The 26703-nt window shown below is 37.3% G+C and overlaps 2 protein-coding genes across 4 annotated transcripts in view; one reads left to right on the top strand and one right to left on the bottom strand.

The window, feature by feature from the left end:
• Window positions 1-14434, bottom strand: part of IFT88 (intraflagellar transport 88) — a 135651-nt gene extending 121217 nt beyond the window's left edge. Inside the window, exons 1-3 of one of the 3 annotated variants that reach the window (XM_055317336.1) lie at window positions 14247-14434; window positions 9610-9705; window positions 5852-5914 (exon numbers count right to left, since the gene is read on the bottom strand). In XM_055317336.1, the coding sequence (XP_055173311.1) occupies window positions 5852-5914; window positions 9610-9699 (153 nt within the window). In that variant the 5' untranslated portion in view covers window positions 9700-9705; window positions 14247-14434. Of the gene's footprint in view, window positions 1-5851; window positions 5915-9609; window positions 9706-13889; window positions 13987-14246 lie in introns of those variants that run through there. The other 2 variants (XM_055317335.1, XM_055317334.1) reach the window with 2 other exon arrangements.
• Window positions 14435-14636: 202 nt separating this feature from the next.
• The window catches only part of CRYL1 (crystallin lambda 1), a 178904-nt gene continuing 166837 nt past the window's right edge, over window positions 14637-26703 (top strand). Inside the window, exon 1 of the mRNA XM_055317312.1 lies at window positions 14637-14910. The gene's annotated coding sequence lies outside the window, so the exon portion shown is untranslated. The remainder of the gene's footprint in view (window positions 14911-26703) is intronic.

Raw genomic sequence — 26703 nt, 5'->3', positions numbered from 1 at the left:
AAACCACCTGTAGGAACCAACACAGCGCAGATCTTTATTAACTAACTTGCTTACTCCCACCCCTATCCCCACATATCAGTGAAAATGCACTTTGCAGTCAGGATTGTGCAAGTCCCAGCACGACAGACCCCTCCCTTGAGAAGAACAGCCCATACCGCTACCAACACCACGCCTCCTGACCCAGGAATTTTGTGAGGCCTTGGTTTTGGTGGCAGTGGCAACAAGTCTCATTTCACAAATAGGTCAGAGCACACCTCATTAAAATTTGCCACATTCGGGCCAGGGACCAGACACTGCCCACAGCAGGCAAAGAGAGCCTCTGCAGACGACCGGCTTGAGGGATAAAGTGGCCAGGATACAACAGCAAGTACACACAGCACACGCTGGAGACACTCCCGGAAGCTCCAGGCTCTGGGGAGCAGGGGAAGCTACATGGCAGGGCACTACACACCATTACCCTCAAGAACAGAAGACATGAAAGAAGAAGACTTTCCTAACACACAGAAACAAGCACAAAGACTTAGACAAAATGAGAAGACAGAAGAATGTGTTCCAGATGAAAGAACAGGAGAAGGCCACAGCAGGAGATCTAAGCAAAACAGATCTAAGTAACATGCTGGATAGGGAATTTAAAGAAATGATCATAAAGAGACTCAGTGGACTTGAGAAGAGTAGAATACATGAATGACACCCTAACACAAGATAAAGAATAACATAGCAGAGACAAAAGTACAATGAATGAAATGAGAAACATGCTTGGTGGAAGGAACAGAAGGCTGGAAGAAGCAGAGGAATGAATTAATGACCTAGAAGACAGAGCAGTGGAGAGTAATCAGGCTGAACAAAAGAGAGAAAAAAGAATTTTGCAAAGTGAGAATAGACTTAGGGACTCAATGACTCCACCAAATGTAATAACATCCATATTATAGGAGACCCAGAAGAAAAGAGAGAAAGGGGGGCAGAAAGCTTATTTGAAGAAATAATAGCTGAAAGCTTCCCTAATCTGGGGAAGAAAAGAGACATCCAGATCCAGGAGGCAAAGAGAACCCTCATCAAAATTGACAAAAGTAGACCAACACCAAGACATGCTATAATTAAAATGGCAAAATATAGTGATAAAGAAAAAATATTAAAAGCAGCAAGACAAAAGAAGGCAGTAACTTATGAGGGAAAATCCATTAAGCTAGCCAGAGATTTTTCAGCAGACACTTTCCAAGCCAGAAGGCAGGGGCATGTGCTAAATGGGAAAAATCTTCAGATAAGATTACTCTATCTAACAAGGCTATCATTCAGCATAGGAGGGGAGATTAAGAGTTTCCCAGACAAACAAAAACTGAATGAGTTCATGACCACTAAACCAGCTTGGGAAGAAATGTTAAAGCAGATTCTCTGAGTGGCAAGGAAAGACCAGAAGCGACAGTAAGAAAGTAGGAAACAGGCAGTAAAAATGAATATTTCTATTAAAAAATCAGCCAAGGAACTCACAAAATAAAAGGATATAAAATATGACACTATATACCTAAAACGTGGGGAGGACAGGAGTAAAGAATGGGTTCAAACTTAAACGACCATTAAGATAGACTACTATATGCAGAAGCTGCTATATACAAACCAAATGGTAACCACAAATCAAAAACTACTAATGAATTATACAAAGAAAAGAGAAAGAAATCCAAATGTATCACTAAAGAAAACAGCAAGCCATGAAACAGAGACTGATAAGAAAGGATCAGAGAAAATCTTCAGAAACAACCACAAAACAAGCAATAAAATGGCAAAAAATACACATCTATCAATCATTACTTTTAATGTAAATGGACTAAACACTCCTATCAAAAGATATAGGGTAACAGAATGGATTAAAAAAACAAGACCCATCTATATGCTGCCTACAAGAGACTCATTTTAGACTTAAAGCCACCTGCAGACTGAAAGTGAGGGAATGGAGAAACATCTACTATGCAAATGGATGTTAAAAGAAAGCCAGAGTAGTGGTACTTGTATCAGACAAACTAGACTTTAAAACAAAGACTGTAATGACACAAAGGACAGTATATAGTAATAAAGGGGACAAGCCAACAAGAAGACAACAATTGTGTAAATATTTATGGACCCAACATGAAGCTAATGGATAATACAATAGTAGTATGAGACTTTAACACCTTACTTACATTGATGGATAGATAATCTACACAGAAAATCAACAAGGAAACTACAACTTTGCATGAGACATGGGAACAGATAATTTAACAGGTATATTCAGAACATTCTAATCTAAAACAGCGAATACACATTATTTCAAGTGCACATAGAACATTCTCTAAAATAGATCATATATTAGGCCACAAAACAGGTCACAACCAGTTCAAGAAGACCAATGTCATACCATGCACCTTTTCAGGCCACAACACTATGAAACTAGAAGTCAACAAGAAAAAATCTGTAACGACCACAAATACATGGAAGTTAAAGAACATGCTATTAAACAATGAATGGGTCAAAGAACATAAGAAATAAAGTACATGCCAAGAAATGAAAGTGAAAACACAAGAGCCCAAAACCTCCGGGATACAGCAATCGTGGTTCCAAGACAGAGTATAGAATAACACAGACCTATCTCAAGAGGCAAGAAAAGTCTCAAATGAACAACCTAATCTTACAGTAAAGGAGCTAGAAAAAAAATGTAAACAAAGAATCAATTAGCAGAAGGAAGGAATAAAGATCAGAGCATAAATAAATTATACAGAAACTAAAAAAACAATAGAGCAATGAAGCCATTGCTGGTTCTTTGAAAAGATTAATAAAATTGATAAACCTCTAGCCAGGCTTATCAAGGAAAAAAGAGAAGGAATCCCAATCAATAAAGTCATAAATGAGAGGAGAAACAACAACAGTACAGAAATACAGTTATAAGAGAATGTAATGAAAAACTATATACCAACAAATTGGATAACCTAGAAGAAACAGATAAATTCCTAAGTTACCAAAACTTTAAAAAGGAAGAAATAGAAAATCTGAAGAGACCAATAGCGAGCCAAGAAATTGAATCAGTAATCAAAATATCCCAAAAAACAAAACTCCAGGACCAGATGGCTTACAGGCAAATTCTACCAAATATGAAAGCTCAAACTATTCTAAAAAATTGAAAAGGAAAACTTCCAAATTTATTCTATAAGTCAGCATTATCCTGATACCAAAACCAGATAAAGGCAACACCCAACAAAGAGAACTACAGGCCAGTATCTCTGAGGAATATAAATGTAAACGTTCTCAACAAAATACTAGCAGACTGAATCCAGTAATACATTTTAAACAACCTATTGACTATGATCAGTGGGATTTATTCCTAGGCTGCAAGAGTGGTTCAATATTTGCAAATCAATCAATGTGATATACTACGTTAATAAGAGGAAGGCTAAGAACCATGTGACTATTTCGATAGATGCAGAAAAAGCATTTGACAAAGTACAACATCCATTCCTGATAAAAACCCTCAACAGAGGAGGTTTAGAGGCAACATACTTCAACATAATAAAGGGCATATATGAAAAACCCACAGCTAACATCATCCTAAATGGAGAAAAACTGATAGCTTTTCCTCTACAGTCAGGAATAAGAGAGAGATGTCCACTCTCACAACTTTTATTAAACGTTGTAGTAGAAGTCTTAGCCATAAGCAATGAAACAATAGAAAGAAATAAAAGGCATCCAAATTGGCAAGGAAGAAGTAAAACTTTCACTATTTGCTGATGACATGATATTCTATGTAGACAACCCAAAAAATTCCACCAAAAAAACTGGTAAAACTGATAAACGAATTCAGTAAAGTCAGAGGACACAAAATCAACAGAGAAATCTGTTGTTTCTATAATGAAGCACTACAAAGAGAAATTAAGTAATCAATCCCATTTACAATTGCACCAGAAATAGTAAGATACCTAGGAATAAATCTAACCAAAGAGGTGAAAGACCTGTACTCCGAAAACTACAAAACACTAATGAAAGAAACTGAAGAGGATACAAATGGAAAGATTATTTTATGCTCATGGATGGTAAGAACAAATATCATTAAAATGTCGATACTACCCAAAGCAATCTACACATTTAATGCAATCCCTTTCAAACCAACAGCATTTTTACATAACAAGAACCAACCCAAAACTAGTATGGAAGCACAAAAGACGTTGAATAGCTAAAGCAATCTTGAATAAGAAAGGCAAAGTGGGAGGCACCACAATTCGGATGTTAAGTTATATTACAAAGCTGTAGTGATCAAAACCGGTACAATACCAGCACAAAAACAGACACATAGACAATGGAACAGAAGAACAGAAAATACAGAAATGAGTTCACAACTATATGGTCAATTAATCTGCAACAAAGCAGGAAAGAATACCTAATGGGAAAAAGACAATCTCTTCAATAAATTGGTGCTCGAAAAACAGGACAGCCGCATGCAAAAGAATGAAACTGAAGTATTCTCTTTCACCATAAACAGAAATAACTCTCAAAATGGGTTAAAAATTTAAATGTGAGATCTAAAACCAAAGACGTCCTTGAAGAAAGCACAAGCAATAATTTCTCTGGGATTGGTCATAGCAGCTTTTCTCTAGATTGGTCCCCTGAGGCAATGAAAATTAAAGCAAAAATAAACTTTGGGACTACATCAAAATAAAAAGCTCCTGCACAGCAAAGGACCAATCTAATAAAACCCAAAAGGCAACCTATGGAATGGGAGAAGATATCTGCAAATGACCTATCCAATAAAGGGTTACCATCCAAAATATATGAAGAACTTATAAAACTCAACATCCAACAAATAATCCACTTAAAAAATGGGCAGAAGACATAAACAGACATTTCTCCAAAAAAGACACCCAGACACATGAAAAGATGTTCATCATCACTTATCATCAAAGAAATGCAAATATAAACTACAATGAGCTACCACCTCATACCTGTCAGAGTGGCTAAAATCAACAACACAAGAAACAACAGGCATGGGCAAGGATGTGAAGAGAAAAGGAATATTCTTGCACTGTTAGTGGGAATGCAAACTGGTATAACCACTGTGGAAAACAATATGAAGATTTCTCAAAAAGTGAATAATAGAACTATCCTATGATCCAGCAATTACACTAGTATTTACCCAAAGAATACAAAAACAAGAATTCAAAGGGATTCATGCACCCCTATGTTTACAGTAGCATCATTTACAATAGCCAAATTATAGAAACAGACCAGGTGTCCATCAATTGATGAATGGACAAAGAAAAAGTGGTATGTACATATGTATGTATATGTGTATGTATGTGTATATATATATATATGTGTATATATATATAATTGATAGTATGTGTATATATATATATATGTTTCTGTTATATATATAACAAAATTATTTATTTATCCATAAAAAGGAATAAAATCTTGCCATTTTCAAGGAAATGGATGAAGCTAGAGAGTACAATGCTAAGTGAAGTAAGATGAAGACAAATGTCATTTGATTTCACTCATATGTGGAATTTATACAAAGGGAAACAAGCAAACAAACAAAGGAAAGACAAATCAAGAAACAGACTCTTAGCTACAGAGAATAAACTAATGGTTACCAGAGGGAAGGTGGGTGAATGGATAGGTGAAATAGGTGATGGGAATTAAGGAGGGCACTTGCTGTGATGAGCACCAAGTGATATATGGAATTGTTGATTCACTATACAGAGTACCTGAAACTAATATAACACTGTATTAACAACTGAAATTGAAAAATTAAATTAAATAAATAAAAATGGTTAAGATGGCAAATTTTATGTTACATGTTTTTTCACCACAGCAAAAACAATTTACTTACTGGAGGTCTTCTGCCATGGCTAGTTCTCACTGCTTGCTGAAAAGCTGTGTCATTCTCTAATTCCTAAAATGAAAAGGCAAATTTAACATTCAACATGATGTGAGAAAAAAAAGTTTAATGTCTTCTGTTTGGTATTCATGATCCTCTATAATTCATCTTACCCCATGTGTTGACAGCCAGGTAGTGGCTCAAGAACTGCCGTCCTCAAAGCTCCCCTTTATGCTACCCAAATATCAAGGCTCCTTCCTTATCTAGGAAGAGGAGTACTGGTAATGTTGATCAACTGTAAGGATATTTTATTGACCACTGTTTAAATGCGTAGTACCATTATCCCTGGTTACAAGATCAAGTACAGAAGGACATGGCCTTTCTTCTGTTTCTTTCTTCCAAATAGCTAGAGCAGTAAGAGCAGAGAACCACATTTCTTCCTCTCCCACCCTCTCTTCCTCTATATGCTGGGACCATGGTTAATAGCCCCATCTTGAAAAACCTTAGGTCATTTTATTTTGCTGGAGAAGTCAAGTATGGAATTCAGAATGGAGCTGAGCAAAGAGAATGATCCACAGGGTCCAATCTGCTGTTCCACTTGGAACCAAAGCCTCAGTTGAAGTAAGATGTTATTATGCTTTGCTGATTCCTGTGTGTATTCATATTCTTTATCAGGAAAGATGAGGAAAGTAGCATAAAGGCAAAGTACAAATGTTCCTGGGTTTCCATCACAAATGCCATTTTTACACTCTCTCAAAAGCACCCAGTCTTGCCAACCCCAACCTTCCAAACAGCCTTTATTTCCTAGTCCTTCACCAATACAAACTCTGGCTCTAACCCCTCACATACATGTCACGGGCAATTGTCAAACTTGCCTCTAGTTTATGTCAGTCTACTTCCCACAAAAACATACTTTCTGATTGTTAAAGAAAAAAAAAACAAACAATAAGTTAAAAGCGTCACTATCAATTAACTTTTAAAACCTCTGCAAATAAAGTAAAATGTTTATGTAACCAGGATGTTAATAAAATGCACTTTATTTATTTATTTTTTTAATAAAATGCACTTTAAACGTGATTTTATTATGTCCAATCATTCCTTAATTTTTACTTTAAATAATCCTTATGACCTTCCATATCAACTATACAAAATTAATGAGTACACAATTCTCAGTTAGTTATGGAAACTAGGCAATTTTCATATGAAGTATAAAGCCAAAGGCAACCTTTAGCATAATTAATTATCCTACTCTAGCAGATCCCTTAGGAAAAGGGAGGCTTCTAATATTCCTAAACAATTAATAAAATTTGATTAATCAGCTGAATGAATTCTAACTAAATGACAAACTATAAATTGTCAACAAACTCTCTAATTACAAATACCACACTAACAAACTTTTGTAATTTTTCTTTATGATTTTATCAGCAATTTGCATAATCTATGAACATCTTAGAAACTATTTCAATTAATCCATTTATAAATTAAGTTTGTTATTATTCTAATTAATTAAGATATAAGAAAACCATGGGTAAACCAAGTGTCCTTTTACTTTACTATTTTTTTCCGTGTCTGGCATTCTGAATATTCTCTTTGAATTAAACAGTGAAGCCACATTAATGATCTGAGAAGTTAGGAAGTTTCTCTGGTTCTTTGAAAGTGATCATATTCATGATCTATTAATTCCACTTCTGGGACTCTAGTCAAGGAAATGTTTGCTCAAAATAAAGAAAGTCATTTATGCATAAAATTGTTCATAGTTGTTATTTACAACAGCAGAAGATTGGAAATAAATATCTTATGATCTATAAATAGTTCTAATCAACTATACATATTCAGTAAAATGCAGCAATTAAAATTATACAGTTGACCTTGAATAACATTTGGTTTGGACTGCATGGGTCTACTTATACATGGATTTTTTTCCCCAATAAAAATATTGGGAATTTTTTTGAGATTTGTGACCATTTGAAAAAAACTCACAAACCATCAAGCCTAAAAATACTGAAAAAATTAAGAGAAAGAAATTATTGTTAAGAATTCGGTATATGATGTATATATAACATACAAAATATGTGTTACTTGATGATGTTATCAGTAAGGCTTCTGGTCAACAGTGGGTTATTAGTAGTTATGTTTTGGGGAAATCAAAAGTTATATGTGGAATTTTGACTGCATGGGGGGAAGGGAAGGAGGAGTGGGTCGGTATCCCTAAACTCCATGTTGTTCAAGGGTCAAGTGTATTTAAATTTTTAGTATCATGAGACATTGCTTATGATGTAGTTAAATGTAAAAAAGCAAATAGAAAAGTAAATAAATGCTAGTTCAATTCCAAATGTGCAAAAAAAAAAAACTGTATATGTATGCATGAAGGAAAGAAAGCAACAAAATGTTAACAGTAATTATTTGGAGTGATGGGATTATTTTGTTTTCAATAGTGAGCATGTACATTTTTTATACTTAAAACTTTCAAAACCCAGAAAAAGGGCAAGAGTTCAGTGGTTTTCAAAATTTATGCAAACTTAGGAAAACATCTATATTTCAATATAGGTTTTTAAAAAGGAGTCTATATAATATCTGTGTATACACAGTGTATACAAGGAGAGAAACAAACACTTGTGTATATTAAAAGATAGCAAAATGTCAGGTGATATATACTTAATATAGGTGATCTTTGGGTGACAGGATTTACATTGTTTTTCTTCAAACTTCTGTATTCTTCAAATTTTCTGTAAATGATCATATCTCTTAGATTTTTATTTCACATAGAATAAACAGTTTCTGTAATATTTCCTTGTTTTGTTTCTAGGTCTCACATTCACAGACTACCATTTTTCTCCAGAGGGAAAAAAAAAAATGAAAAATGACTAAAAGCTATATGAAAAACTCTAGAATAGAATAATATTTCCTAACTTCATATAAAGTCCTATAAAAGCTAGCATTTGATTACAATATACTAGCAAAAAAATTAACAACTATATGCTTCACCCTTACTTTTTTCAGGCACTAATTCACGATAACTTTATAAAATGTTTTGTTTTGTTTAACGGTGTAGAAACTCTAATTCTCACAATTATATAAACAGATTTACAAAAAACGTTTTTGAAAACATTCGAATTTCTTTTTAAAAGTTCAAATATTTGTCTTAATAACAATTTCATCTTTTAGTTTACTATCCCATTAAATACTAAGTAGATAAATAATTACTGACATGCATTTAATATTTATATAAGACAAAAAGCAGGTTACAAAACAATACACACAGAATGATATCATTTCATCCAAAAATATATAGAGACACAAATAAATTGTATAGAGAAATGTTTGGTGAGATAAGCATTATATGTTAGTTAACATTTATCTCTGGATGGTGACAGTTTCTGTGATATAATTTTTCTTCACACTTATTTCCGTTTAAGTTTTCTATAAAAGACTCATATAATTTAATTAAAAAATCACTATATAACATTCAAAATCAGAGCACTTAAGAAAACTGATTTTAGATATTTTAAATGATTTAATTATTTTTACTTACACATTCAGATAGCTAGTGCTGGAAAAGACAAGTATAATTGATCCTAATTTATGTAACTTTTTCATGGTTTCCCCTTTTGCTGCAATTAGTATTATTAGAAGGTAGTACAGAATTCAGTAATAGCACTTTTCTAGGCTTTTAACCAGTTTATTTAATCTAAAGCATAATAAAGCAGAATACTCAAATCCAAAGTTTTCATAAAGACCAACATAAAAAAACAGATTTTTTTTTTTTTTACCTCAGTATCATAGGTTGGATTGTAGTCATTATAACCAGAATAAAGATCATCTTCATCTGTCTCTGGAGCCAGGTGTACATTTTGCATCATTTGTACCTATGAAAAATCGGCAGTGTAAATACATTCCTGATATATGAAATAATTCATAATTGAAATAAAATATAACTACTTAAAACCTTTCTGGTCAAATTTATTGCTACATATTTTTATGACTTGAAATTTTTTTCACATCAAATTCTCAAAACTAGGTGTTAAAACATGCATTTGTTGCTCTCATTTCACATTTATTCCATACTTAATACATTAAAAGGCCAGTGACAGGCACTAAAGGAGTACAGTTGGTTGCCCTTATTTTCAAAGAACTTAGTATCAAGTGCAGAAAGAAGAAGGTATGTAAATTATAATGCAGTGCAGAAACCACTACATACCTGCCACAATGGCTAAACTTAAAAAACCAACAACATAATAGGTCAGCAAAGATATGGAGTAATCTAAACAGTCATATATTGTTTTTGGGGGTGTAACACGGCACAATTTTGGAAAAAAAGTGTGGTAGTTTCATAAAATTAACATTTCTTTCTTATGACCCCACAATTCCATCCCAAAGTACTTACCTGAAGGAAATGAAAACAGAGGTCCATAAAAATATTAATATGCAAATGTTCATACGAGCTTTGTTCTTAATAGTCGAAAACTAGGAACAGGCCAGATGCCCATCAACAGAATGGATAACCAAAATGCAGCATATTTATGCAATGAAGTATTATTCAGCAATAAAAAATAATGCACTGATGACACATATAATATGGAAGAATTATGTTGAGTGAAAGAAGTCTCACAAAACAGTACCTTATGTATGGTTTCATTAATTTAAAATTATAGGACAGGCAAAACTATTGTAGAAAACAATCAGAACAGTGGTTGCTTTTTAGGTATGGAGACTAGAGATTGAATGGAAAAGTGCATGATTATAGAATTTTCTAGGGTGATAAGTATTCTATATCCTGTTAGGGGTTTGAGTTATACTGGTATACACTTGCAAAAACTCAATTAATGCATACTTGAAATTTTTCTTTTCATTATGCATTTTTTCTTAACAGAAAAAAAAAGAATTTTTTAAAAAATTCAAACTACAATTAATATGCATACTTAAATATTTAAGGGAAAGCTTAATATCTGTAATGTAGTTTGATGTGCATAAAAATAACATGGAAATAATGAATAGGTTTGTGATAAAGTATAGAAAAATGTTAATGGTAGAATCTATGTAACAGTTATGATGTTCACTGTAAAATTCTTTAAACTTGGGGATCCCTGGGTGGCTCAGCGGTTAAGTGCCTGCCTTCGGCCCAGGGCGTGATTCTGGAGTCCCGGGATCAAATCCCACATCAGGCTCCCTGCATGGAGCCTGCTTCTCCCTCTGCTTCTCTCTCTCCCTGTCTCTCTTATGAATAAATAAATGAATCTTTAGAAAAAATTCTTTAAGCTTTACTGTACATCTGAAAATTTTCATAATAAAGTGTTGAAAGAAAAAATGCAAGACAGAATAAAACATGTCAGAGCAAAGTAAAATAGAAGTGTGGATGAATTATAATTACTGTATACATAAACTGTAGATGTAGTACTGTAGATGTAGTAATTACTCAAGAATTCTGGAAGAATTCTCAGACAAGGAATCATTCAAATGGAGAAATATTTTAGGCAATTTGGGGGAAGGGGCAGGCTAGCTAACCAAGAAATGTAGTATTGAACTACTTTACCTTAAAATACTTATTTTCTTTAAAGCCTGTACAATTTTAAGTGTGCCAGTAAATTCCATCAAAAATTTCAGCCTAATCTTAATGCTCAGTATAACGCCAAACATATGTAGCTACTTGTAACCATTAAAAAAATTTTTAAATGTGAAATATAAAATTATTTTTTGTATAATTTACATACAATAAATTTTACCTTTCTAAGGTGTATAATTCAGTGGTTTTTAGTATATTCACAAGGTTGTGCAACCACCACCACTATCTAATTCCAGAACGTTTTCATCACTCTATACTCTGGGAGCCTGTTATCTGTCATTCTTCATTCATCCCTCCTCCCAGCCTATAGCACTAATCTACTTTGTCTCTATGGATTTGCCAATTCTGGACATTTCATATGGAATCATCAATCAAAATTTTTTTTACCAATCAAATGGAATTATCCAATACATAGCCGTTTATGTCTGGTTTCTTTCATTTAATATAATGTTTTCAAGGTTCATCTATGTTGTAGCATGCATCAGTACTTCATTCCTTTTTATGATTGAATTATATTTTATCTATTTATTAGTTAATAAACATTTGGGTTGTTTCACTCTATGGTTATTAATACTGAAGCTGCTACGAACATTGGTGGAGATTTAGTGTGGACATAAATTTTCAATTCTATCGAGTGTAGACTAGGAATGGCATTGTTGGGTCATACGGCAACTCTACATTTAATTCTTGGAGGAGCTCCTAGATTCCAAAGTGACTGCACATTTTACATTCCACCAGCAATGCATGAAGATTCCAATTTCTCCATGTCCTAACCAACACCGGTCATTGTCCCTCTTTTTGATGATAGCTATTCTAATGGGCATTTAACGGTATCTTTGTGATTTGATTTGCATTTCCTTGACGACTAATGATGTTGAGCATCTTCTCCTATGCTTATTGACATCTTGTATGTCTTTGGAGAAATGTCATTAAGATGCTTGGCCCATTTTTAAAACCTGGGTTATTTGTTTTACCTGAGTTACAAATATTCTTTATACATTAATATTTTTTATCCCATTCTATGCACTGTCCTTTCATTTTCTTGATAGTATTCTTTGAAGTATCCTTTGAATTTTGATGATGTACAATTTACCCATTTTTTTTCCTTGGTTGCTTGTGCTTTTAGTGTCACCTCTAAAAAAAACCCACTGCCTAACCTCAAGAAGATTTACACCTGTTTTCTTTTAAGAGCTTTATAGCTTTAGCCCTTACATTTAGGTCTTTTAAGTTAACCTTTCATTACTTTTTAGAGATGAAAACTCACTACTATGAAAGAAAATGTCAATCAGGTAGAAACGTTCACTTCAAATACCACTAATGGTATTAAAAGTCACTGGTATACAAACTCTCAGCTATAAAATAAGTCATGGGGATGTAAATTATAGCAAAGAGATTATAGTCATAATACTGTAGTAACTTTGGTGACAGATGGTAACTAGATTTATTGTGATCATTTTGGAATGTACATAAATTTCAAATCACTATCTTGCACACTTGAAACTCACATAAGGTGTATGTCAACTACAAGAAATAAGAATTTAAAAAATAAGTCATTCATATAAGATATAGAAAATATCTTTAAAACATTAGCTCAGAAAATGCTAAGCTAGTGGTTCTCAAACTTTAGCATGCATAGGAAACCTCGGATTGCTAAAATACAGATTGTTACTCCCCCAGCAGCAGAGTCTGTGACTCATTAGGTCCTGATGGGAGTCATGACCACCCCTCGGCCCTCACAGTGTGCATTCCCAACAAGTTCCCAAGGGTTGCTGATGATGCTTGTCTGAGAACCCCACTGTGAGGGTTTTTGCTGACCAAGAACCTTCTGAGTATGAGCCCTATTTCCGTCCGCTCAGCTTACATGCACGTCATGAAAACAAGCAACTTTTAGAACTAGATATCCTTTCTGCTGGGTTGCAAGCACAGTGGAATTAGTTTACATCCGAGACTTTTGCTGAACAGACATATAGTGAGCAAATTGATTTAAAAGATGTAGAAAGGAAGGCCAGGGGAGGTGAAGCACGGGTAGCAGAACAAATACAACTTCGGTTTTCTGGATTCCCCAAGCCATCAAAAGCAGTTTGTGCACCTAGAATGCCATTCATGTTGAAACAACCTGGGGATAATACTACCACAATATAAATCAAATGCCGATAACGCCTTTTTTAAAAAAATGTAAAAGTCGCCTTTTTTTATGATTCTCTCCCACAGACTATGGCGGATAGTCCACATCCAAGATGCCCACTGTAGTTCCTCAGAAGCTCACAACCAGAAAACCCACTTGGTAAAAGGAAAAGTGGAACTTTAGCCCTAGAAAGAATCTTGGAAAAACAATACTCCGAGTCTTTGGAATCCCGCTTCATCTTTGTGAGACTAAGCACAGGTTTACGGCTTCTGCCGTGTCCTCTCCTAATTCACAAGTTAAATGTTTTATTGGAAATCTTCAAAAGGTTTACATGACAAAAAACTAAGGATGAATGTGACCTGTACCTGCTACGACATGCAAAGGCTGGAGGAAAGGTCTCCTGTGGGTCGAGCCTGCCAGCGGAGCGCGGCCGTTGTGGGACCGCCGGCCGGTGCGCCGCCCCGCGGACAGCAGCAGCACCGGGTCCCGAGGGGCGGGGGTGGAATGGGCCGGGGGTGGAATGGGCCGGGGCGGGCAGGCCGCGCAGTCGGGCGGGGCGGAGGGAGGCGCCGCCGGGGAGGCCCCGCGCCCCGCGAGCCAGCCCCGCCCCGACCCGCGCGGAGCTGAGCGCCGAGAACCGTCGGGGGCGTGCCGCCAGGACCCGGCCTCCCACCACCGCCCGCCGCGGCTCAGGCGCTCCTCGGCCCTGGCCCTTCTCCTACCTCGCGGTGAGGGGAGCAGGACGACCGCGAGTCTGCCGGGGAACGACGCGGCTTTCTCGAGAATCTACTAAGAGCCCGCCTAGGCCCGAGCGCTGCGCCCGAGTTGTTGCCACGCGCGGAATCCAAGGAAACGGCTCCCACAGTCCTCCGCGCCAGACCCGGGCGGGGGCGAGGCCAGAGAGGAGAGAGGCCGGGAGGGGGCGAGCCGGGGGCGGGGCGGGGCCAGAGAGGAGGGCGGCCGGGAGGGGGCGGGGCCCGGTGGGGGCGGAGCCAGAGAGGAGGGCATCCGGGCGGGGGCGGGGCCCGCGGGGGGCGGGGTCAGGGAGAAAGGGGCGGGGCCGCCCCGAGCGGGACTGGGGTGAAGGTGAGGATACCCGCTGCGATGGCCTTTGTTTGGAGTGTGAAGGAAAGAACCCAGCAGTTTGTAAATCCTGATGAAATCTGCCAGAAGGATTACTCAGAAATGATACTGGATTATAAAATATCTCCTGTAGCCGCCACATGGATGTGAGCTGAGAAGCCGAGTCGTGCAGTCATTGACTGTCCTTCGTCACCCTGTAAAGTGGCTTACTTGAGATTCTGTCTCAGAGGCACCTGCTTCTCTCCTTCCTCGTGTGCCGGTGTTTCCACAGCATCCTGTATACACCTTATGCAGGTTCTCAAGGTAATCTTGTCTGGTGTGAGCCTTAAAGGGCAGAACTGAAAGTTTGTGTCCCAAGCACCTAGAACCAGGTTCATACTAAAAATAAAGGCGCAGTATGAATGAGAAATTCATAATTGTTTAATATCACTAAAGTTTGTTTTAAATTTTGAAGATTAATGGGGGTTATGCATGGGAAGTCTAGATACTAGTAAATAATGAGTTTCAAACATTAAGTGTATGTTAGGAGACTACATTTTTAGCAATACATTTTACGTATGTCAATATAGTATTTTAATTATTATTCACAAGGTTATCTTGAGGGAAAAATGATGTACAGTAAGGAGAGACCATTTTTTTAATGAATCTCGGGACTACTGTGGTTAAGTCAACTAAACTAGTCTCTAGTACCTAGTTTTTTGTCAAACACTAGTACAGATGTTGCTGTGAGGATTTTTTAGGAGATGAGTAACAGTTAAGATTTTGAGCACAGCAGATTACCCTATATAGTGTGGGTGGGCCTCATCCAATCCATTGAAAGACTTATGAGAAGAGACTGATGTCCCTGGAGGAGGAGGGAATTGTCCCTCCAGACTACCTTCAGTCCCCAGCTGCCATATCAACTCTTCCCTAGGTCTCCAGCCTGCTGTCCTGCCCTGAATATTTTGGATTTGGCCATACCACAATTGCATGAGCCAATTCCTTAAAATAAATCTTAATAAATGCCTCCTTTTGGTTCTCTTTCTGTGGAGAACTCTGACCAATAGAACTACTCAAGGATGTTTGTACAGGAAGAGTTTTGGGACATTGAGATGGTTGCAAAGGCAGGTGTGTTGCTGTCCTAAAGATAATGTCTCTCTGATGCAAAGGCTGGGCACTTTGGCCTGCAGTCCGTTATAAAAGATTGAAGTTCCTAAGTTCAGGGTTCCTCAGCTGTGACACAAACCCATTGCATGTGCAGCACCCACCTGGGCTACCATCTTGGGACTTGGGAGGCAAGGAGAACTGAATGAAGCTCAGGCTGCTTACTGTACTGTGAAGAATAAAGTCCTTTGGCTCTGATCCAGTACTTTCTGCAAGCATTTATGAAACTGTGTTAGATTGTTAGCGTGGAAAGAGGGTAAATCCTTACACAATTTTTGATAGTATCTAGCTACAATGCCTAGCTTAAAGCACGTGTTTATTATATATTTGTTGAATTAATTAGGGAACACTGTACAGCTAGCTCTTCTCTCAAGTTGTTGCACTTCAATATATAAGACAACTTTTGTTATCTTTTTAGTCTCCAAGCTATAAATTTCTAGTTCTCTCAGAAAAAAAAAAATGTTGAAAATAGTTCAAGTTCCTTTATGCTTGGTTGCTCTTTAAGCATGATACAGTTCCTTACCTAGAGAGTGGTCAATCATCTCCTTCATTTTAAATATTGTAATGCAGCTACCACTTATTGAACATACTCATATTGCCAGACAAAATGCTGGGGTCACATAGCTTGTATTTCTCAAATAAAAGCACCACAGAAAGGGTGCCTGGGTGGCTCAGTTGGTTAAGCATCTGCCTTTGGCTCAAGTCATGATCCTGAGGGATTGAAGCCCACATTGGCTCCCAGCAGGAATCTGCTTCACCCTCTCCCACTGCCCTTCTCCACACTTGTGCTCTCTCTCTCTCTCTCAAATAAATAAAAAAATCTTAAAAAAAATAAAAAGCTCCACAGAGAACAGAAATTTTGTCTTTTTTGTTGTAGACTATACCCTAGTGCCTAGGGAACTGCCTGAAAATAGTTGGCTCTCAATACTTATTTATTGAATAAATTGTCAGGGCTTGTAACATATAAAGGCAGGAGTGAATGAGAAGCAAGCAACAAGCATGAATCTTACATTTAGCATAAGTTATGGGGGAAAAGCTAATGCCACTAGCTAATACGAGAACACTATGGGAGAAGCAGATTTGAGAGAGAGAATAAATTTAATTTTCAACATGAACATGTTGAATTTCAGATGTCTGTGAAATGTGCAATAGAGATGTTTGAGTAGGCAACTGTATATAATGATATAAAGCTCAGAGAAGAGATTCCATCTGGAAATATACATTTGGAATTCAGAGGCTTCCAAAATTGATGAAGTTGAAGCCTGGGAGTGAGTGAGATTCCTACTGGGGAGGAGAGTAGGTGGGATGAGAAAAGAGAGCCTAGAACTTAGCCTCAGAAACTTATCATTTAAAGATTTTGATCAAAAATAGCCAAACTATGAAAAGAGCACAAATGTCATTGACTGATGAATGCATCAAGAAGATGTCGTATATATACATAATGGAATATTATTCAGCCATCAAAAGAATGAAGTCTTGCCATTTGCAACAACGTTGATGGAGCTAGAGTATATTATGCGAAGCAAAATGAGTTAGAGAAAGACAAATGATTTCACTCATATGTGAAATTTAAGACACAAAGCAAGTGAGTATATGGGAAGGGGAAAAGAGAAAAACATACTCTTAACAATAGAGAACAAACTAAGGGTTGGTGAAGGGAGGTGGGTGGGGGATGGTCTAAGTGGGTGATGGGTATTAAGGAGGGCACTTGTTATGATGAGCACCGAATGTTATGTGTAAGTAATCAATCATTGAATTCTACTCCTGTAACCAATATTGCATGCTGTTAACTTACTAGAATGTATTTATTTATTTATTTATTTATTTATTTATTTATTTATTTTTATAAATTTATTTTTATTGGTGTTCAATTTGCCAACATATAGAATAACACCCAGTGTTCATCCCATCAAGTGCCCCCCTCAGTGCCCGTCACCCAGTCACCTCCACCCCCGCTCACCTCCCCTTCCACCACTCCTAGTTCATTTCCCAGAGTTAGGAGTCTCTCATGTTCTGTCTCCCTTTCTGATATTTCCCACTCATTTTTTCCCCTCCCCTTTATTCCCTTTCACTATTTTTTATATTCCCCAAGTGAATAAGACCATATAATGTTTGTCCTTCTCCGATTGACTTATTTCACTCAGCATAATACCCTCCAGTTCCATCCACGTCAAAGCAAATGGTAGGTATTTGTCGTTTCTAATGGCTGAGTAATATTCCATTGTATACATAAACCACGTCTTCTTTATCCATTCATCTTTCAATGGACACCGAGGCTCCTTCCACAGTTTGGCTATTGTGGACATGGCTGCTATAAACATCGGGGTGCAGGTGTCCTGGCGTTTCATTGCATCTGAATCTTTGGGGTAAATCCCCAGCAGTGCAATTGCTGGGTCGTAGGGCACATCTATTTTTAACTCTTTGAGGAACCTCCACACGGTTTTCCAGAGTGGCTGCACCAGTTCACATTCCCACCAACAGTGCAGGAAGGTTCCCCTTTCTCCACATCCTCTCCAACATTTGTGGTTTCCTGCCTTGTTAATTTTCCCCATTCTCACTGGTGTGAGGTATCTCATTGTGGTTTTGATTTGTATTTCCCTGATGGCCAGTGATGCGGAGCATTTTCTCATGTGCTTGTTGGCCGTGTCTATATCTTCCTCTGTGAGATTTCTGTTCATGTCTTTTGCCCATTTCATGATTGGATTGTTTGTTTCTTTGCTGTTGAGTTTAATAAGTTCTTTATAGATCTTGGATACTAGCCCTTTATCTGATAGGTCATTTGCAAATATCTTCTCCCATTCTGTAGGCTTTCTTTTAGTTTTGTTGACTGTATCTTTTGCTGTGCAAAAGCTTCTTATCTTGATGAAATCCCAATAGTTCATTTTTGCTTTTGTTTCTCTTGCCTTCATGGATGTATCTTGCAAGAAGTTACTGTGGCCAAGTTCAAAAAGAAATAAAAGGCATTCAAATTGGCAAAGAAGAAGAAGTCAAACTCTCCTTCTTCCCAGATGACATGATACTCTACATAGAAAACCCAAAAGACTCCACCCCAAGATTGCTAGAACTCATACAGCAATTTGGTAGCGTGGCAGGATACAAAATCAATGCCCAGAAGTCAGTGGCATTTCTATACACTAACAATGAGACTGAAGAAAGAGAAATTAAGGAGTCAATCCCATTTACAATTGCACCCGAAAGCATAAGATACCTAGGAATAAACCTAACCAAAGAGGTAAAGGATCTATACCCTAAAAACTACAGAACACTTCTGAAAGAAATTGAGGAAGACACAAAGAGATGGAAAAATATTCCATGCTCATGGATTGGAAGAATTAATATTCTGAAAATGTCAATGTTACCCAGGGCAATTTACACGTTTAATGCAATCCCTATCAAAATACCATGGACTTTCTTCAGAGAGTTGGAACAAATTATTTTAAGATTTGTGTGGAATCAGAAAAGACCCCCACTAGCCAGGGGAATATTAAAAAAGAAAACTATAGCTGGGGGCATCACAATGCCAGAGGAGAACACAGGCAACACCCTTTTTGAACTAACTAGAATTTAAATAAAAATTATGAAAAAATTAAATGCTTTGTAGAAGAGGATCCCCTAATGATTCTCATTAATAGCCTGATATATTGAAGCAAAACAAGGAAAATGAAAATAGAGGAAGCTAAAGGAAGAAATTGTCAAACAGATGGGCAATGATGGTGCATGTGGATAAGAGATCAGGTAAGTTGTACTTGGCAATATGGAAGTCACCATTGGCTTAGCTAGAGTCCTTTCACTGAATGGTGATACAGAAGACTCTACCACATTTATTGGCAATTGGTGATGAAACAGAGACTGGATATTGGGTCTCAGGAAGCCTGGCTATTAATGGAAAGAGATAAAGCAGTAGTAGATGGCATGGGGTTTGGGAGGCCAAGTAGAGTTTTTGTTGGTCTGTTTTTTAAGATGGAAGATACTAGAGCATGCCTGAATGCTGATAGAAATAATCCAGTAGAAAGTGGTTGAGGATGCAGGAGAGATAGCTGATTTTGAGAGGACTGCGGGAGATTCCAAGGTTTGCAAAAGGTGGAGAAGGTATAGAATTGGCAGAGAAGAGAACACACTAACTAGAGAAATATAGTAACATTCCTTAGTAAGTGTGTGGGTTCAGTTGATACTGATGATCATGAATAGGTAGCGATGCTCGTCTCCCTATTGTCTGGTACTTTCCTGGTCCCATTTTCTTGACTGGATTGTACTTACTTCACTAAGTAGAGACATAAAGAAGGCAATAGTGGATTTCATCCAGGGTTGGAATTTGTTAGGTAGTTGCCAAGAGAGAGCAGAAGGGAAAAAAGAGTTTTAATGGTAGAAATGAAATTTAATATAAATAAAAGGGGAACTGAATTAAAGGGATCTAATGAATAGGAAGAAAGTAGAGGAATCAGGTTAGAAGTGCTGATGAGATCAGAGGAACAACTGGAATAGGGTTATTTCAAAAGATTAGAGAGTAGTCCTTCTGAATGAATGATGATGGAAGCAGTACAGCTTTCAGATGGTCACAAGGTCCAGGATTTGATGATAGGTGTGATCCGGAGGAATTCATTTGGAACTAGAAGTCCAGAGTTGAAGTCACTGGAATAAGGTATACTGAGACAGGTGGCAAAAAAATTGAAGGAGAGCAAGGAGAAAGTTGGGAGATGTTTGAAAAAAGGTGTACCAGATGGCTCAAGATTCACAGCCACAGAAGGTTTGCAAGAGGGTGGGGAGTAACCAGTGGTCTGGAAGCAGTGTGGGGAAGTCAAAAGAAGCCACTAACCCTACTTCCTGCCTCTGAGTTCCGTGAGTAGTGAGAGAGTAACCAGAGAGGTCTTCATGGGAAGCATTGTCCTTGGAGGACAGCCGGTTTTCCCCATGAAAGCAGAGAGGTGGGAGAGCACTGGGGAAAGACTTGAAGATGTGGGGAAACCATCAATCACAGAACAAAAATTCCAGTGGACTAGGGAAGGCTTGGACCAGAGTATGACCACTGACAGGGACGACTTGTTCTCTGGGTAGTGACCAAGGACAACAGGAATGTGAAAGGGGATGGATTTAGACTGGACACTCTCTGGGAGGGCTTGGGCACATAGTCCTAGCATAATTCTGCTCGAGACTGAAAGAGAGATGCAGTGTTTCCTTTCTGCATGGTCAGCTGTTGATGGTGGTTGCAGGTCATCAGCAGTGGCTGGCAGCCAGGAGCAAGTGGGCACCAGCCTCGTGGACATTTATTCAGTGGAAGGTAGTGGAGAATAAGTATATTCAGTCTGGTTTTTGACAATGGCTTGATGCTCTTACAGTCACTGGGTCAGTGCTTCTAAAGGTCTGTCAATAGAGATTGTCTGTCATCCATCAATGATTCTATCTCGCCTGCTACATTTGTCTCCAGTCATTCCTCCCCTCTCCATCTCCCTACTACCTACAGCATCTGGGCAACCATCTTCTCTCATCTGTCTGGCTACCATAACTTCCTGATTTTTCTCACTGCTTTTTCTTTACTCTTCTATATTACTCTCGTTCAATTTATTGCCACACTGTAGTCAAAGTTATGATCCTTATGTGAATATCTGATCACAGTATTCCCTGCTTAGAACCTTTTTGTGCCCTCTTTCCCCACTCTACTTTGACCTCCAGACAAAGTCTAAGCTCAGAACATGGCTTATGAGGCCCTTCACAGTCTTAGTACTCAGGATTCTTTGCTGCAGCCAAGAAAAACTAATTCATGCTAACTTTAGCAGAAAAGGAATTCTTAAGAGAGATATCAGGTAACTTACATTTTCGTCAGAGAGGCTAAGGAATAAGGCTTGGAAAACAAAAGAAACTCAGGGAGGTAAGGCGCAGACAAAATCAAATCAGAGGAATAACCTGCCTAAATCATGGAGAGCAACCTACAAAGTTTGTTCAGAACTGAGGGAATCTTCAGGATGTTGGATTTTCAATCATAAAACCAGGAAAGTCCTGGGCAAACCAGGATAAATTGGTCACCTTACTGAGTCTGCTGCTGTAGGGATGTGTCATCTTGATACCTTAGTATTTGCTCTCCGCTTGATTCCTGCCATCTTGGACCCTTGATGACACATAGCTGTATTCTGCTGTTTTCTGACATGGTCTGCCTTATCACTGGACACTGGGTTCTAAGCACCGTGAATTATTTCTAACCATCCTGGCCTTCTTTTTCCTCCATCCAGAGTCAAAAAGTCCCAGCTGGGAACATGAGCTGACTGGCATTGGCTCAGAACACCAGGTATCAGGAGCTCAAAGTCAGGGTATCTGCTCCCTTTGAGCTTTTTCCTCCTGATTTTGGAGGAAGTGCAAAATGGAAAGGGTATTCAGCTGTGCGACGCCCAAATGACTAACATCCATGATCCTTCCCTCTTTTTTGCCCTCCTCACTTGCATATTATGCCCCAGGCTATACTTAACATCTTTTTTTTTTATTGTTTTTAATTTTTTTTTAATAAATTAATTTTTATTGGTGTTCAATTTACCAACATACAGAATAACACCCAGTGCTCATCCCGTCAAGTGTCCCCCTCAGTGCCCGTCACCCATTCACCCCCACCCCCCGCCCTCCTCCCCTTCCACCACCCCTAGTTCATTTCCCAGAGTTAGAGGTCTTTATGTTCTGTGTCCCTTTCTGATATCTCCCACACATTTCTTCTCCCTTCCCTTATATTCCCCTTCACTATTATTCATATTCCCCAAATGAGTGAGAACATACACTGTTTGTCCTTCTCCGATTGACTTACTTCACTCAGCATAATACCCTCCAGTTCCATCCACGTTGAAGCAAATGGTGGGTATTTGTTGTTTCTAATGGCTGAGTAATATTCCATTGTATACATAAACCACATCTTCTTTATCCATTCATCTTTCAATGGGCACCGAGGCTCCTTCCACAGTTTGGCTATTGTGGACATGGCTGCTAGAAACATCGGGGTGCAGGTGCCCCGGCGTTTCATTGCATCTGAATCTTCGGGGTAAATCCCTAACAGTGCAATTGCTGGGTCGTAGGGCAGGTCTATTTTTAATTCTTTGAGGAACCTCCACACAGTTTTCCAGAGTGGCTGCACCAGTTCACATTCCCACCAACAGTGTAAGAGGGTTCCCTTTTCTCCACATCCTCTCCAACATTTGTTGTTTCCTGCCTTATTAATTTTCCCCATTCTCACTGGTGTGAGGTGGTATCTCATTGTGGTTTTGATTTGTATTTCCCTGATGGCAAGTGATGCAGAGCATTTTCTCATGTGCATGTTGGCCATGTCTATGTCTTCCTCTGTGAGATTTCTCTTCATGTCTTTTGCCCATTTCATGATTGGATTGTTTGTTTCTTTGGTGTTAAGTTTAATAAGTTCTTTATAGATTTTGGAAACTAGCCCTTTATCTGATATGTTATTTGCAAATATCTTCTCCCATTCTGTAGGTTGTCTTTGAGTTTTGTTGACTGTATCCTTTGCTGTGCAAAAGCTTCTTATCTTGATGAAGTCCCAATAGTTCATTTTTGCTTTTGTTTCTTTCTGTTTTGTGGATGTATCTTGCAAGCTACAGTATCATGGTGGCAGTCCCTCCTAACATAGGTGTCCTAGCCCCCTGTGTTAAAGCACATCTCTCAGACTCTTCAAATAAGATGCGAGTTTGTGCTCACATTTAAATCTCGCTTCCTCCTCATTCATCCAATTTGATGGTTTATCTTTGTAGTAAGGATGCCCCAGAGCGTGGTCTAGTTTAATCTTCTGCATGTGGAATGGACCACTTTTTTCCCGTAACGCACCATTTATTGAAGAGACTGTCTTTCTCTTCCAGCCCCCCATTGGATCGTGTCTTTCCTCCTTAGACGAATATTAGTAGTACCATAAAGCCTTCATATATACCATTCTGCGATTCTGCATTATTCTTTTTCCAATTTTACATTATACATAATATTATCCCTACCCCCAAATAATAATACACATAATTATATAACCACCATCCAACCTTCATTATCACTCCCCCACATTAAACAAAATACCCAACCCCATTCACAGCAACTTATAATATATAATATATAAAGAATTAATTAACAAAAAATATACCCCACCAAACATAAAAAAAAAATAACACATACACCATATCCACCATACACTTGTATTTATATAGTCTAATTTCATTACTTGTTAAATATTCCCTTGCGTTAGCAATCTAATTATTAACAATAATAATAACATCCAATCTGTATAGTATCAATATTAAACAAATTCCATCTTATTTTTCTTCTCAACTTACATTCCTAACTATATATACATAAAAACATTAATACAATCTCAATCCACAAATTAACTATAATACTCACTTAATCATATCCATATTCTATCAATAGTTACCTTTTAATGTATTCACTACATTATCACTATAACATCATTATACACAATTTTATTTTCAATTAATTCCCATCTAATATTTCCAATCAAAATACACACTCCCTAACCAAAAATTCATACATCTTACACTCCAAACTTGTTTTTGGAAAGCTTTATCTGGTCTATTTACTATGTATCTACTCTAATTACTAACTTTAATCTTTATATTATACATAATCAAATCCACATTTATAAGCTCTAAAATTACCTTTGTATAAGTCTTCATATCTATATGCTAAGTACATCCAAATACCTATGTTGAATCAGCATTTCGTGAGAATTAGTCTTACATCCTCATTTATCAGCTAATTATCATAGTTGTTTGAAAATTACCCTTTTACCCCAATATCACATCACAATCATTTCATAATTTAATCTTAATATTAAAACAGATCACTCATTTCACTTACACCACAAACCAACCACTATACACTATAAAATAAATCATTTAATCATAAAAATTGACCAACTTCTTACTTCAACAAATTAACTTATTATCATATTTACTTTTAAAATCTACATTTTTTAACATAATAATAACCAATCATTTAAATATATTTAATAAAATCCATATCAACTTTTTCAAACTGTCACAACTTTTGTCATTAGATAATACTTTTTTACTTAATGTGTTTTTTCCGTGATCCAAATTTTATATTAAATGTTATCTCATATTATAACAAGTAATCATTTTAAATTCTCCCTTACTAGCTAAATCACTTATTATTGTTTTCAATTAAGTCTAATATCTGACAAAACTTTTAATTTTCCATAGACATATTTTGTCATTACTCCATCTCAATTTTCCAACAGCTTTATTATATATTTTCTACAAAAAAAACAAATTAAAAAAAAACACATTCTTAACCCAGTTTGATAGAATTCCCCTGGGAAGCCATCTGGCCCTGGACTCTTGTGTCTTGGGAGGTTTTTGATGACTGCTTCAATTTCCTCCCTGGTTATTGGCCTGTTCAGGTTTTCTATTTCTTCCTGCTCCAGTTTTGGTAGTTTGTGGCTTTCCAGGAATGCGTCCATTTCTTCTAGATTGCCTAATTTATTGGCGTAGAGCTGTTCATAATATGTTTTTAAAATCGTTTGTATTTCCTTGGTGTTGGTAGTGATCTCTCCTTTCTCATTCATGATTTTATTAATTTGAGTCTTCTCTCTCTTCTTTTTAATAAGGTTGGCTAATGGTTTATCTATCTTATTAATTCTTTCAAAGAACCAACTCCTGGTTCTATTGATCTGTTCCACAGTTCTTCTGGTCTCAATTTCGTTGAGTTCTGCTCGAATTTTAATTAACTCTCTTCTTCTGCTGGGCGTCAGGTCGATTTGCTGCTTCTTCTCTAGCTCCTTTATGTGTAAGGTTAGCTTTTGTATTTGAGTTCTTTCCAGTTTTTGAATGGATGCTTGTATTGCGATGTATTTCCCCCTCAGGACTGCTTTTGCTGCATCCCAAAGATTTTGAACAGTTGTATCTTCATTCTCATTAGTTTCCATGAATCTTTTTAATTCTTCCTTAATTTCCTGGTTGACCCTTTTATCTTTTAGCAGGATGGTCCTTAACCTCCACGTGTTTGAGGTCCTTCCAAACTTCTTCTTGTGATTGAGTTCTAATTTCAAGGCGTTGTGGTCTGAGAATATGCAGGGGACGATCCCAATCTTTTGGTATCGGTTCAGACTCGATTTGTGACCCAGTATGTGGTCTATTCTGGAAAAAGTTCCATGTGGACTTGAGAAGAATGTGTATTCAGTTGAGTTTGGATGTAAAGTTCTGTAGATATCTGTGAAATCTATCTGGTCCAGTGTATCATTTAAAGCTCTCGTTTCTTTGGAGATGTTGTGTTTAGAAGACCTATCGAGGGTAGAGAGAGCTAGATTGAAGTCACCAAGTATAAGTGTATTATTATCTAAGTATTTCTTTACTTTGGTTAATAATTCGTTTAAGTATTTGGCAGCTCCCACATTCGGGGCATATATATTGAGGATTGTTAAGTCCTCTTGTTGGATAGATCCTTTAAGTATGATATAGTGTCCCTCTTCGTCTCTCACTACTGTCTTCGGAGTGAATTTTAGTTTATCTGATATAAGGATGGCTACCCCTGCTTTCTTTTGAGAACCATTTGAATGGTAAATGGTTCTCCAACCTTTTATTTTCAGGTTGTAGGTGTCCTTCTGTCTAAAATGAGTCTCTTGTAGACAGCAAATAGATGGGTCCTGCTTTTTTATCCAGTCTGAAACCCTGCGCCTTTTGATGGGGTCATTAAGCCCGTTCACGTTCAGAGTTACTATTGACAGATATGAGTTTAGTGTCATCATGATATCTATTTAGTCCTTGTTTTTGTGGATTGTTCCACTGAACTTCTTCTTAAAGGGGAGTTTTAAGAGTCCCCCTTAAAATTTCTTGCAGAGCTGGTTTGGAGGTCACATATTCTTTCAGTTCCTGCCTGTCTTGGAAGCTCTTTATCTCTCCTTCCATTTTGAATGAGAGCCTTGCTGGATAAAGTATTCTTGGTTGCATGTTC

This window comes from Nyctereutes procyonoides, unplaced genomic scaffold, assembly GCF_905146905.1.
Source record: "Nyctereutes procyonoides isolate TBG_1078 unplaced genomic scaffold, NYPRO_anot_genome, whole genome shotgun sequence".
In the NCBI taxonomy this organism is placed as follows: Eukaryota; Metazoa; Chordata; class Mammalia; order Carnivora; family Canidae; genus Nyctereutes; species Nyctereutes procyonoides.
The sequence above is the reverse complement of the archived record's forward strand: the minus strand, read 5'-3'. Positions and strand labels throughout refer to the sequence as shown.